This window comes from Pteropus medius, unplaced genomic scaffold (genome assembly GCF_902729225.1).
Source record: "Pteropus medius unplaced genomic scaffold, Ma_sr-lr_union100, whole genome shotgun sequence".
NCBI classification, from domain to species: Eukaryota; Metazoa; Chordata; class Mammalia; order Chiroptera; family Pteropodidae; genus Pteropus; species Pteropus medius.
Genome location: NW_024354875.1, coordinates 17,818,275 through 17,834,125, shown reverse-complemented (window position 1 = coordinate 17,834,125; position 15,851 = coordinate 17,818,275). Strand labels below are relative to the sequence as shown.

Below are 15,851 nucleotides of genomic sequence, written 5' to 3'. Positions count from 1 at the left end.
AAAGTGAAGTCAAGTCAAACTCATAGTGGGAAATGCTGGACAAATCTGCCAGCATGGTGCACCCAACAAGTTATAATTAAAGCTGTCAACATTTTCACTAGCAGGGCCATTAAAATAAGCTCCAAGCCGAAAAGCTGGAATGTACATTCTTAACCCAAGTACATTTTTCTCTTTTTGCATTCAAATAAACAAAGAAATAGAAAAAATCTGAAACACGACAACCCAACACTTTCAGTTGTTTCTGCTTACAACGTGCTGAAAAATAGAATTGAAAGTTTGTAGTTACAGATTATTTTTGTAAAGTCTGCAAATTTAGAAAGCCTTTATTTTTATTGATGGTTATTAGATTTTCTTCAACCTCAGATCATCACTTTAAGGACTGTTTTCAACATTTCTCCTCCCTCAGAAATAAAACTTGGCTGTTTCCTGCCTCCTCATTATTCTTTCTTCCATTCCTTAACAGTATCTTATCCCATTCTAATTTAATTGTTAATGAAAATCGTAATCAGTACCTGCCACCTCATCTAATGAACAGAGAAAATTCAAGTCTCGAGAATAATTTTTAAATATATTTTTGGTAGTTTTGTTGTGGTAGTTTTGTTCCCCTTTAAGTTGGCAAGTATGGAAATAGATCAGATTCTTCAATATCTTTCCATAGGAAATACTTAAATGGAGTTAAGGGAAAGGAATACATGTAGAATAAAATACAGATGACAGCTCTCAATAATGAAGACTATAAAAAATCCGAGTTGATTTTGTATAATTTGGGGAGAGAAGAGGGAAGAAAGAGGGTGATAATCATTAATCAGAAATTACACTCCTAATTTATGTAAGCTAGAAAATGGACAAAACTGAGTTCAATTTCCTTGTTATGAACTGAGACAAAAAGTGCTTTAGCTTCTAACTATAGAATTCAGAAATGTTTTTATGTGATAATATAATGGTTTAAGAGGTTAGATGGTTTCCTCTCAATAATTAAAATTAAGCTACTTGCTTAAATAAAAGAACTTATAAGTGCCTGGAAGAGTTCAACCCTTCTAGAATACCTTACTTTACAAGCAAACCAGTACGAAGTTGGTGTTTCTGTATCTTTAAATAGAATCACTGCTATGCAGAGACAAGAAAACTGCTATGAACATAAGTATTTATTGCAACAAAGGCCAAAAATCACATGGGCCGGTAGCCCATACATGGAAAGAGGTTCACAGGAACTAAGTAACTCCTTGGAGAACAAGGTCTTAGAGCTGGGCCTCAGCTGCCTCATCAACAAAAAGAGAGTTCGACTAAATAACATTTGAGATCCCTTCCAGATTCCAACTTCTCTATTTCTACTAATGGTTCTACTTCTCTTCTAATCAATCCTACAGAAAACTTTTTTTTTTTAGCTGCTTTGGTCACTAAGCCACTTTTGAAATGTTCTCATCTTCAGCCTCTGTGCTACATTCTCAGTTCTAGATACCTCGTGTGTAGGTCCAAGTTCAGCTGCTTTAGCAGTCTTTTCCTCCGATCAACATCCAGTGAATTCACCAGACCCCACACGCCTGAAAAGACCAACCGCTTCACACGATTTCCCATTCCACTGCCTGCCAGGTAAAAGCCAAATTCCACAATTCACGGTTCTCTATTATGTGGTCTCTCCCTGATTCACGGGTACATATTACACATATTTAATGTCAGTTCAAAACATTATAAAAACAAAAATTTGAAAAGAAAAACATTCATGCATATATGCCCATCGGTAAAAATAGGTCGCTATTTTCATTTAATGAACTTTCCTTTCAAGGCCTTCCCATTTGCCAATAGATGGAAATAAAATTATATATATATAATTATATATATATATATAGAGAGAGAGAGAGAGAGAGAGAGAGAGAGAATTGTCTTACTCTTCATTTGTTTAGAAAATACTTTTTCATATTTCTATATGATCTTATTTTCTAATAGTTATAAAATATTACGGCGTATGGAACAGGGTCTCTACTAACTCAGCTGGCTCTTCTGTGTTAGAAAAAGGCACATCTTCTGGCCTCCTGCAGGGGACACTTTACCTAGTGACATGTGGACAGCCTGATATGAAAACAGTGTACTTACTGGGGGGAAAAATCATTCTGTAAATAAACAGGAAGGATAATGCAGTGTGGACATTAGGGTCAGGCAACCCTACTTCAAATCCTACCTCCTTACTCACTGTTTGAGCCTACGCAAGCTGCTCAACCCCTAGAGGCCTCAGTTTCCTCGTAGGGATAATAACAGTAGCCATCACAAAGGGCTCTGTGGGCAATATATCACAGAGGGTCCTTAGAACAGTGCCTGGCACGCAGCGGACACTCAATAAAAGCTTTTTTCCCCAGTAAAAAATATATCAACGCTATCTACATGTAAATCTTTGTGCCTATTTTTAAATACTTTAAAAAATTACTCCCATTAAAAAAAACAATGCCAGGAATGGGATTGTTGTATTAAAATGTACAAACAAGGATCTAAATTTGAACTCTTATCACTTCATGTAAATAAACTAAGTATATAGGTGGTAAAGAGTCAGATGATGACTAATCATGAAATGTCATTCCATTAAGATAAAATCTCAGAAAAACCAGTGAAATTTGTTCTGCGGGAACTTAGGAAGAAATTTTAAACGGAGTTAATATCTGAAAAGAAATATGGATCTTGGTCTCTTCACCACAGTGGAAAGGCCAATCAGGTGACCTACGAGGCCTTTCCAGCTTTGTACGTTCATGGCCCAGTCACTCCATTACACAGTCCTCCACCATCACCACAAAGCCTCTCTCCCAGAAAGGACAGGTTCCTTCCTCTTTCCCAAACATGCCTGACCTTTGATGTAAGATTTTGCTCATCTCATTCTCTTTCATTTTTTCTCCACCTGGAGCAGCCATTCCTCACCCTGAGAATCAAACTTTGGCCATCATCCAAAATCCCAGTTTAAGTCTGACCTCTTCCTTCGGGCTCTCAGTGCTCTCTCTCTTTAAAAATTCAGAACATTTATTTATTGTCTATGTCACTGCTTATTTAAGTCTAATAGCATTAACCAATTAAAATTAAAAATTACTTTCTCTTGCATCAGAATTAATGCAACCTATATCTTCCAAAATCTAGAGTGCACATATGCACATATATAGAATCATTTAATTTAGCTAGTCCTGTAGCCACACTGACAGAACCTATCTTAACTGAAGTCACATCAGGCCTCTAAGGTTAGAAGACAGCACAATGTAGGTTTCTATTGCATCGATAACATTTTTACCGCTGGCCAAGCTGACGAATTTATGATAAAACAAATTTATGATAATAATCTAACAGCTGATACAACTCAAGGTGAATGTCATATCATAAAATGCTTACTAATTCATTTTAAATAGTTTAAAAAAAGGTCTGAAACAAAGGGGGGAGTGTGCATCATTTGAATTTTGTTTAAAAACAGCATTTTCCCCTTTTTCTTTTATCAAGTCCCATTTATAAAGAATTTTAAATTTCCTGAAATCTCATTTTTTCTTTCAAGTTTAACCAACACTTTCTGCCAAGTGATATAGAATAAGATTACTCAATCTATGCATCATCTAGCGATTAAGATGAGGGAACAAAAATCTACATTTGGATATAGAAGACATATTCTAATCAAACAAAGCTACCAGAATAAATCATCTCTATAGAACATGAATTAATATCCCTTTTTTCTTTCAAAAAAACCCTACGATATTAATAAAAATATAAAATACCTTAAAGGTTTGAATTCTTAAAATGAGGAATCATAATATGATAACAGTGTATCAAAGTTTAAAAGGCAGTAGGCACATCCAGCACAGGTGATGGCACTAAGTCATGAGGTTATCATATTATAACATGGAGAGCAGTCGCAATACCCTGCACCATGCACTACAAGCTCTCTTGGGTGTCATTTTCACCCGTGACTTACGAGATTTTCCGGTTTGAAGCCTCATCATCAGTGTGTAAACTGAAGCTGCTCCAGAGGCAACAGGGAGAAAAGCAGCTCTGGTGGCATTTGAACTGAAGATACTCAGGCAGAGAAACCAATCTGGTGGTGGTGTAAGAGATGAATGGAACCGGAGGAAGAGACAGCAAGATGAGACAGGACAAAGAAGAGAAGACAATCAGAAGTGAGATGGCAGAATGAAAACAGAAGGGCAATAAAAAGAAAGCCAAAAAGTGACAGAAGTGTGAGGAGCAGAGAAAGAAAGGAGAGAGAGGAAGGAGGAAGAAGAGAAAAAAAACGTAAACGATCTTTGGGTATATGAAAAGCAACATGTATCAAATGCCTTTACTTCTGATTGCTGTTTCTTTAAGTCACAGATGTCATCAAATGACCAAATACAGAATTAGAATCCAGGCACAAATCCATGAACCACAGAGATGGAATATCATTGATATACATTGTTTAAAAACAAAAATCTAAGCTTCAGGTCAACAAGTGGTATAAAAGTTACTGTCACACTGATTTTCTTGAGTGACTAGAACCCATGAAGGAGAGTCAAAGGAAATTCCTGGGGCTCAAAATGTTCAAACACAAAACAGAAGAATGTGATGTTGGTTCCTTAGTTGGTCATCTCCAAGCACACCTGCCAACCGGAAATGCCAGATAGTCCTGAGTATTTCAAAAAAGAGTTTTCATCATGTCTATCTCTATAATTTTGGTCTATTTTTTTTTTTTCAATTTAAAATGAATTCTAGCAGGATCTACCTTGAGCTACCCATAAAGCAAATCAGGCTGGAAACCGATGTCCCTGTACCATGGCTTCCAGGGTCCAGGGTTACAACTCTCCCTGGACCTGGGATGTTTCCCTATTTCCCCAACTCTTCCACTCTATGAGGAAAAAAAAAAAAAAAGTGCTTTCAATGAATGGTCTTCAATAATTCAAAACAGGCGTAATGAATTATTAATCAGAAAAATTAATCCTTAGTAAGGTGGTAGTTGGGCAATATGATACTTTCTAGTTAAGAAATGATGGAAAAGCAAATTAAAATGTACTTTGTCAATTAAATCCCTTACATACAATTATAGCTATACTAATTTAATGGTAAAAACTTTCCATTCTAGTGCCATGGTGATTAGGGAATTCTTCAGGCACAATTGGCCTTTCTTCAACTTCCAAATCAGCCTACATATGTCCCCATCCACATGTAAAGTTGATGCAGATTAGCAGGTTATACAGGCCTTGGCCTACTGCAAATACCATGAGAGGAACAAAAACACTGCTCTTCATTATTATTGAATCATTCTAAACCAATTAATATTTTCGGCATTTGCAAACAAGGAAAATCTGAATAGTTGATTGGAAGCATCATATTCAAACGTCAAATCCTTCTGTAGAACTGAACTTCATCAGAGAGACTAACTTTCTATGACCAAAGCACAAGTCAAAGGGACAGAGGTAATTAAAGGCTACCAAATATGAAAGGTCTGAAAGCCACACATTCATTGCCTAAAACCTGACACATGGATGCTACTACAATAACCCAACACCCATCGTGATCTTAAATACGCACAGAAACAACATCCACTTGCCAGATCAAGCCAGAAATTAAGCAAGATAAATTTTTCAAGCTACACAGAATAAGCAACATTTGGAAATGAGGGCTGTATTAATAAAATTTTTTATTAAACTCCTGAATCACAGAAACCTTTATGAACTGAGTCTATATCTATCTTGGCAGGCAGGAGTTTTGCTTTACTCGCCTATGTATATTAACTCTAAGTACAGTGCCTGGCAGATTACAGAAGCTCAAAAACATTTTTTCAGTGAATGAATGAATGTAGTTATGAGTGAATGAACAACTCAGTGACATTACACCCATTAATGGCACTGGCAGTCAGCACCCACCCTCCCTTAGCATGGTGATAGCTCAGCAAGGAGAGACCAGAGACGGAATCCTTAGACAGAAACAGAAGGTTGACCACTAAGCACACCTAACCAAAGAAAGGAACACTGCTTAAAGTCTTCTCATTAATAAAAATGATCACTGTAAAATTCTGTACCTATCACTAAGAACACATCCCACACAACACACACCTGAGCTACCGCTGGGGGAAGGGAGAGGAAGAACAGGTCCAAACAGCAATAAGGAGTTCTTGAGATTCTCAAATCTCAATGTGCTGCCTCTACCCAGGAAACAGAGCCTAAACCATGATATCGGCATCTCCCTGGTTTCAGAAACTTATTTGCCTCTATGGAGACTACTCTCTTGTAGTATCATTTGGGAGAATTTTCTCTTTGTGCTGTGGTGTTTCCTGGAAGCTATTTAAAGCTTATAGCATACTGCCCGAGTGATGATCCCAGGAACTCCTGAAAAAAACGTTCATTTGGAATCACTGGAAATACAGGTGCTGTGTGGCAAGATACAGCACTACATGGTCCAGGATCATCACAGATGTGAGGGACTCTTTTGTCCCAGTGTATCCTACCAAATTTGCCTCCCTCCTGATTAAAGGAACTCACCGCAGTGCAGAATGTCTTCCTGAGCGAGACACACTGTTCCCCGCGGGGGAGGGCAGGTTGCTCCCTCTGTGCAGGTCCTCGATGGACCTGCTCCAGGGCTTTGATTTGTCCACCGAGCTCTCCACAGTGCTTTCCACGCTTTCAAAGTCAAAACTAAAACAACGACAACAAAAAATGCCACTGAAGACATAAAGATTCACACAAATACACGAATGTGCACAACTTGCGCCCTCCTATTATACATTGGCACCTTAATATAAGGTAGTCTTTGCAAACAAAGGAAACTAAAAAGGAAATAGAAAAGAATTTCCATGGACTCAGTGTTAGCTTCAAAAATACAGAATGACAAATACTGGGCCAGGTAGAATAACAGCTGAACAACAGCAAAACTTAAATACAAACAATATATATGTATATTATTTGCATTTTACTTCAAGGCTTGCTAACTTACCAATTGCCAGCATTGCTAAGGAGAAAGGAGATCTTACAGCTGTCTTCATTTTGCTTTAACAAGTCAATATGTTAGGCTTATACTAATTTATTCCTACCCATCAATTTTCACTGAGCATTTTCTCCTAGTGTGTTGGCAAGTATACTTTTCCAACCATATGTGATACATTACTCACAAAGTTATGAATTTGCTTTGATTTTGGAATCTCTCCCCAATGTGGTGCTCTTTAAAGTAGGATTGTTGTTTCTCTGACATTTTTTTGAGGTTATTACTCATGTTAACCATGTTAGAATAAATGGCAAGTTAAGTCACTCATTTTAGTATAATTTTAGGAACAAAGTTTTTAAACCTACAGGTCTTTTTGTTCTGTATATTTTCCCCCTCCCAAAGCCAGTAACTCTGTTCCCCACCCTCAGAATATTTTATCAGTTGTTTCTACCCTAGTTCCACGAAGCAACACCAGATCAGATAGAGAATAACAGAAGGCAGCTATAATTAATAATCATCTGGAAGATCTTGGAGGCTATCACATAAGAAACAGCAATAATGCAGGTTATAAATAACAAGTATGACTCTTTATGAAAAAGTGTGACTTTTATAAAAGTATGATTGCCAAAATAAAACATTTGGTTAGAACGGTGATCTGTAAACTACGTGATACACTCCATTTATTAAATATCCAGATGGCACGGACTGGCATATAAAGTCATTGAATCGGTCTGAAAATTTTATTCTGCCTTAGGATGCAGGAAAACAGTGCTGAACAGAAAAGAGGTGGAACTGAGTAATCGAACAGACCCTTAGTACTAAAAATAGAAGCCTGTAATTGATATTGGAGAAGGTTATGCCAAGGAGACATTCCAAGATCACTCAGGCCTTTAACACTCAAGTGGCCCTGCAGCCCCCCGTGTCATTCAGCTGTTGAGCATCTCATGTTCCTGTCAGCTCACCCCCCACTCTCACACAGCAGGAAAAAGAACCGCACACCTTGGCCAGAGTTTGTTTAGGGATGGAGCACGAGACTGTTGTTTCACATTACATGGGCTAGGAAACTGTCAAATGCCAAGGAATAATAAGATGTTCTCCAGCCCATTAGTTTCAAGAAAGAAAGAAAAAAAATCATCTACGATTTTTCATCTAATTAAAGCAAAAGAAAAGCAAAACTAATAAGCAAAGAATGTAAAGTTAATGCCAAAAAAGTAGCAGATTAGGAAGCAAAAGCTCTTGAGTTCTGATCTTCTGTTGGGTTTGATCTTCCACCACAGACTGGAATTCCCTCATAGTAGTACTACCTTTTCCTGCTAGTTTTATGTAAGGGTACATTTGAGAAAGCTAGATTGCAAGCTCTATTGTGATGTAGGGAAAGGGTTAATTACAGCAAACATAATATACAGCATGCCATTCTTTTCATTATTCCTAAAGTTTCTTAGCCCTTCCTTAATGCCATAAATATTCCTCCAGATTTTAAAATACGCAACAGGGTAATATTGTCTTGTCATGTAATATGAAGTGTAAGGGAGATTAGCAACTTTTCACATAAATGTAGATAGACCTTTGGAAGAGTATGCTATAAGATCTAGGATTATATTTCAGAGGACAATTTCTCTGAAAGGTAAGAACTTGTCTTTTTGGTTTTTCTTACTCTGTTCCATGTGAGTTATCAAAACTGAAACTCATCAAGCCAGTTTCAGTTAATACTTTAGTTTCTGCATCAACAAGATAGGAGTAATTATAGCTTTCTCACAAATTCTCAAGGAAGTAATGAGGAATATAAGATAACATCTGGTTTGGTCTTAAGACTTTACTGGAGTGAGGCAATACAAAAAAAACAAGTTACTGCTTTGAAAAGAAGAGCTGAGGAGAAAAAACAAGTAGGCCAAAATGTCTTCCAGTCAAATTAAAAATACAATATTAGTTCTCAAGCTGTGCATATAAGAGTAATCTGTGGATACTGAAATATTTTTGGATTCAAGGAAGAAATGTGGAGAAGAGAATATCTCATTCAAATATAGACTTTTCATTCCCGTTGTGAATCTTTCCAGAAGTGAAGCAAATGGTAAAGTTTTGTGAATTAACAAAAATAAGGTTAAAAAGTTGATTTTTTTTTCCCTGCTCTGCTCCAGTATTCGCCTTCCCCCTTATAAAGGGCAAGTCAAAAAAATAAATAAATAAATACAAATACAAATACATATAAAGTAAAAAGGGAAAGCCTCTTGTTTATCCTTTCTTCCAGACTGGTATCTATGTCTATATTTTCTAGCACATATGAATATGCATACGTATGTCATTTTATAAAATAAAAAGGGACTCATTCTTTTGTATCTTGCTTTATTCACTCAACCATATAACATACGTCTCTTTCAATAACTGCTAGAGTATTCTACCATGCAGATATATATAACTTGAGCACTAAAGAATGTATTTCTTTTTAAAATTAGGACTCCTTTAAGGGTAATGTTTACTCCCCTGTTTTATTTCTGCCTGAAAAGCATTTCTAATAACAATATATGTTTGCTTTTAGTTACTTGAATAGAAACAAACCTCCTTAAACTTTACTACATCTGCTTATGGTTTCTCCCCTCAGTGTAGTATATAATTTTACCACTGAGCTCCATCTTCTGTGACCACATAAAACGAAAAAGAAACAAGCCAAGTTTTACTTACGTTACCGCATACTGAGCAAATGATAGATACTCCACTAGAACATCAAGACCTTTGTTTTCTTCATTCAAAAACTCTCTGACCCATCTGTTGGGGGGAAAAAAAAGTTATTGGTGAACTTCATCACATGTTCTGCCACAATAGGCCACAGTGAAAACTTTTGTTTTTCTACCACAAACATTCATTGCCTGAAAGGAAATACAGAGAAAGGAGGCCTGGACTCTATCACATGAGGTAGGAGCTTTTGGATACGACAACTAAGAAAATCACGACATTTCAATGTGCGAGAATAGGGGGCAAAAGGTATATGTCTGCCTTCTTTGCATTTTACTGCTTAAGAGACTTAAGATAACCTATAAGAAATGTTCTAAAAAAGGAACTTGCTAAATGTACTTTTTCTACCATAACTGATCCACAGCCTGCTTGTTAAAGCAGCCAAGACTACACAGGGAATGAGGCAGGCTGGGGACATGACGACATAACCACTGAAATCCAGGCATGAGTCCAAATTCACATTCAACTCTTTCTTGGCACACTAAGCTGCAGAAAACACTAACCTACCAATGAGAAACCAGTGTTTATGGGCTTCTGGAAATTCAATAAGGATGATTTGCTTAATTTTTTCCATGAATGCTAAAACTTTTTAAGAAGTTGCAGGCACCAAACACCATCATCAAAGCTGAGACGTGACAAATATCATGTTTTTTTAAAGTCATTTTAAAATAGTATCATCTTGCATTTGAATGATGGATTTAAATGTAGTTCACTGTATTTTACATATTTTTATTCATTATTTATAATAACTCCTAGAGATTAAATAGAGTTGTCAAACAGAAACTTCAGGTACTGAGGATAAGTAGTTGTTACCCCATCTTACAGATTTCTTCCAATACTTCCATCTTCAAAGACATTTGATACTCCATTAAGCCTTTGCTAGATTGGAAATGCCAACAAATATTAAATAAAAAGGTCTGCTACTATCACAGGAATAAAACTTGTGGTACATCTCCCAATGGTATTCCAAAATGGTTGCCTTCTTCCATGCACACCAAGCCAACGAGATCCACCAGCTGTGGACACGATAGCTACAATGCAAGCCAGTGTTGAGAGCTGTTAGAACAACATTAGGACAATCCTACTGTGTATCCTTGAGGAGAATCAGCCCTTTGAGGTCTTTGTCTTAAAGGAAGAAAAAAATCTGGTGAACTCAGGATGGCTGTTTTCTATTTTTGTTTTTTAAAGGATGTTTTCTTTGCTTTTGTTTTACCCTCAAAGTTCACTTTCTTTTAGTCCTGTCATCTCCATGATGTAAATTCTGGTCTGCAGGTAGTTTCCAACAGGCAGTAAGATGGGAAAAGAAGACAGCTTGTTTCGTATTTTCCCCTAAGAGCCGCAGGCAGACTATCATAAAATGTATGCACTTAATATAACCACCCGGAAGGAAATAACATTTAATTTAAAAGAGACCTAGAGTGGCAACAATGGCGAAGAAAACACCACCCACTGGACTTCACAAAGTGGCTTTGTTATAAGAACAGACCAAAACTAACAGGGCTGGCTACTGATCCAGGCTGAAGCTTCACTTTGAAAGCATCACATACACCGTCTCATGGCTTCTACTTATTTTCATTTGATTTGATTTAATTACTCACTCTGCAGCTAAATCTCCGGAGATACTGGACACTTTTAAGCACTGATAAATAGAAGCTTAGAAATAGTAAAAGGTGATTTTTTTTTTTCTTTTTACAACTGGTAGGAGGCTAAAGAAAGGCTGAAACTCGCTATGAAAATCAGATGACTAGCTGCTCCTGAAATTCAAGCCCCTCGGCTTCTCTCAGGCCTCTCCATTAGTCTGGCATCCAGGCTCTGACTGTAGGATTTAAACTCGCCCTTGGTGATGGGTGCACAGCAAGAACCCCCAGATCTGGGCCTGAGGGTCATCTATTTAATTGGAGAAGTCACCACAAGGACCAGATTTTTCAGGGCAGTCTCGGTTCTACATAATCTATCCCAGTGGCCCATGAGAGTACTCTAATTTCAGAGTTGAGGGGAAAAAAAGCCATTTAGTTCCTTCTGGTTGATCTTCCAGACACTGACCCTAAAGAGTAAAGATGGTCCAGGACACCCCAAGGACCTGTCACTGTCCCAAGCACTAACATATCCATCTGACTTAGAAAGTTCAGCCACAAACTGGATAGGAGGAAAATGACTCAGAGATAATAAAATTAAAAAGAAGAGGATGGAAAAGAGGGAGAGGGGAAGGAAAGAAGGGGAGGAAAGAGCCAAGTACAGCCTGAGCTACAATTCTCTTGACTCAAAACGCTAACATACACATATTTTAATGCAGGGCTAAAAACTATTAATTAGCTTCTCTTACTTCAACTCAATGCACTTATCGTTACCCCTACTCCCAATTGCTGACTTTGAGCAAAAGTGCCTTAAAACCAACTTTCGAAATGAAAGGCAGGAGCCAGCTGCTCAGCTCCTAAAAAGCTGGCTAGAGAGTAACTATGTCCTGCCTTGGAAAGGTTTAACTTCCTGCAGTTAACCTTTTTTTTTTTTCTTTTCTGTAAGCTACAAGATATTCCCTGGGTCCTTGATCAGGCCCAGAAACCCCTAAGTGATTCAGGAAAGAAGATAAAAATTCATCATGGTTCACTATCTTACCTTCTCTGTCAATTGACATCAGGTAAGCAAAGTCATTTCAACAAAAAAGCTATGAATTATAAGAAGGAAAAAAAAAAAAGGCTTCACTTTTCCCCTGTCCTCTTAATCCCTATCCCTTCCACACTTGGGATATTCTGTATGGAGAAAACAGATGTGAGAGTAAACTCTATGGAAATGAAAGAAGATGGAAAGAAAATAGGTGAAGATGAGAAAAAGCAACCTTCAAAGCAGTTTCTTGAATCTAAAGGCATTTAAAAAATGGATGCCCCATTCTGCAGATTTATATATATGATCATGCAATGGAATAACAGAAATTTAGGTTCCTGCAGTCAATTTCCATTTTCACCTCTGTGGATGCTACACACACTTTTTTATATATTACCAATATGCAAACTGCTTCAAATTGGGTAATTGTAGGTTTGGGAAAGCAGAATTATTTCTGATTCTGACAGCATGCATCACTCACTAAGTGCCTCACAGATTCACTGTAATTACCATGTTGTAAATGTGAATTAGGCAAATTCCAAGTAGCTGCTCAGGAGCTGGAAGAGACTGTGGTCATGAAAAACAGCTCTGGAAAAACCTTTACTTAAGAAAGTAGTTGTTTTTGTCAACTACTGTGCTGACACTTGCACTGATGGTACAAAACGACTGTAGGTAAAACTGCTGCCACCAAAGAATATACCTATTGTCTTCTTCATCCCATATACTCAAGAAGGGGAAAAAAAGTCAGCTTCACTTAAACTGTCCTTAGTGAATCAATAAAAACTATTGATTTATTAAAGCTTCCTCTTTGAATATACATCTTTTTAATTTTCTGTGTGATAAGATGAAAAACCCACAGAAAGCACATCTGCTGCCCATCCAAGTGCCACAGTTGTCTTAAGGAAAAGCACTTGTGCAATTATCTGAGTTGCAAACTGAACTATCACTTTACACGGAATGTAAAATGCCTGACAAACTGTGCTTATTCTGTCTTGGGTATTTGGTATTTTCTCAAAAGTGAATGAAGTGAGTCTGTCATTCTGAGGAAAACAACTGACATTATTTGTGTCGCTGATAAAATCTGAGCCCTTGAACACAAAAAAATAGAACTTTAGAACACTTGTATTCAACACCATTAGCCTGACAGCTTCTCAATACTTAAAAGCATATTCTGAAGAGAATGGTGCTTGTAACAAACATGATTGTTTGTATAGGGTAGAATAAAATTTGCTGATGTTTAAAAGATCAGAATAATTCAGTGAAACAATATTTTCCAAATGACCAATTTGTATTGTTACAAAATAATGATGGGTAAAAAGACTCATTCTAGTGCAAGACAGTAAAATAGATTTTAGTCTAACAGTAAAAAAGCTCACTGATACGGTATCAGATTTCATACTGCAGCTAACTTTAAGAACTGCCACTTCTTGAATTTTCATGTAATATCAAAGAAGAATATCCAAAAAATCTGAAAAGGTTATTTAAAAACTCTTTTTTCCAAGTGTGTATCTGTGTAAGGCCAGGTTTTCGTCATATATAGCAACCGAAAGAACACATCACAACAAAGTGAATGCAAAGATATGAGAATCCAGCTGCCTTCTATTAACGAGACACGGATTTGTAAACATGTAAATCAATGCCAGTCTTGCCATTGATTTTTTTTTTTTTTTGCTTTGGAAAATAATTTATTTTTATGTAACATTATTTGTGCTATGTTTATACTTTATATTTACATATTTATACTTATTAAATATTTATTATTAAATTTTATTAAATAAGCATATTTAAAATGTATAAATGTATCCATTTAAATTTCCAATATTATAAAAGTTAATAGATAAAACCCACATTAATAAAAGCTTATTGGGGCTCAAAATAATTTGAGAGAGCAAAGAAGTCCTAAAATTTAAAAATTTGAGAACTGCTGGTTTTCTATAACGGGCTTTAGATTCGAATGTATCTAGGTTCGAATCTCAGTGCTTCTGAGTTGTGTGGACTTGAGCAAGATACTTAAATAGCTGACTCAGTTTTCTCATGTGTAAAACAGAGGTTCAGAGGTAAAAAGCAATAATAAAAAGATTGCGCAGTAAGTAAATAAAACCACACATGTAACGTGCCTAATACAGGGTTTAATAAATGATAAAACGATTATGATCTTGAGAATTTCCAAAAAGCACCATCAAAGAATGAATTAATCATAGGATGGCTTGATGCATGTGCCCTTCCACCCCCGCCCCGCCCCATACATGTTTTATGCCTCTTAAAACCAGCCTTAGTTATTCTTTTCTCTTTCTCCTTTTGGCCTGGCCCAGCCCACACTGTTTCACAAAGCAGCAGGGAGTCCAGTAGTGAATTTGTCAGAGTACTTCCTTGGTTCCTTTCCTTTTCTACAAATCTCCTCCTCCCCCTGCCAATTCATACATTCCTCCTACAACCTCATGCCCGTGCCATCAACTCTCCTAGTGAGATAAAGTGAAATGAGCATCTTTCAGAATTTCTATGACTTTGTACTCAAGGATGAAAATTAATTTTCTATCATAACAGGGAATTTTATGAAAATAAATTACCTGCAAAGAGAGAGAGTCTACACTTCAGTTCCATGAAATAAAGCCCATAAATCTATCTAGCTCACCACCCTTGCCATCACTTGAATCTTATCACCCTGACATCCAAAACATCATGACATGTGCCTACTCACACTACACAGCCAAAGTGTTTCAACATGACTTGTCTCCTTTCAAGGGTATTTCCAGTCATTTCAAGATCTTGGATAAGTCATAATCCAATTCTTTTATATTATTAGAGCTCCAACGAGTAAGTGAATGAGATTATTTCTAGTCTAATTCTTATTTCAATTTGGCTCAAAGAAAATTAATTTTCTTTCTCAGAAGATTGCTCCATTTATAGAGTTTTAGGCTAACATCAAAACTCAAAACAAACCCTTTGCTTGACAAAGCTGTAGCTTGAAATGTTATCTCAGCAAAGCCCCAGACTTTAACCTTGAAATGCAAGCATGTGCCAAGAATTTTTAGGGCAAGTAGATTTTAAATGTGATTCTTCCTTTTAATTTCTGGGAATCACGATCTCCTAGGCGTCGGAGTCATTTTAGACAGAGAAGGCAACATTCTCTGCATGGAATTCCTTTGGGACATATTACATAATATTGCTTAATTATTACCAGATACATTTTCAACAAGCATAACAAACAGTTATCCTATATTGAGTAATTATTATTTATTAAATCCTATATTAGATCTTCTGTTATCTCATTTAATCCTTACAACATTCCTATGGAATAAGTACTATCCTCATTTCATAGATGAGAAGTTAACTTAGGGTCATATGGTTAAGTACAAAGAGTTCATATAACTTATCTTAGGTCAAATAACAAATAAGGGGGGGAGGGGACACTGGAAAATCTGAACCAAGATCTCTCTTTCCAGAAGGCAAATAGGCACCCAATTACCTCTGTTATGGAACCTCAAAGAGTGCATTAATTCCATGGATCTCTTATAGAGCACCCTGCATTCTAAGAATCCCTCATTGTAGGAACTGATTATTTTCACATCATTGAATAACTTTTCAGAACATTTCCAATCAAATGAAGTCAAGCCAGT

General features: G+C 36.7%; 1 protein-coding gene across 1 annotated transcript in view; it reads right to left on the bottom strand.

The window, feature by feature from the left end:
- The window catches only part of FMNL2 (formin like 2), a 255,979-nt gene that overhangs the window by 69,175 nt on the left and 170,953 nt on the right, over window positions 1-15,851 (bottom strand). Inside the window, 2 exon segments of the mRNA XM_039855892.1 lie at window positions 6,471-6,623; window positions 9,586-9,669. Of these exon segments, the coding sequence (XP_039711826.1) occupies window positions 6,471-6,623; window positions 9,586-9,669 (237 nt within the window).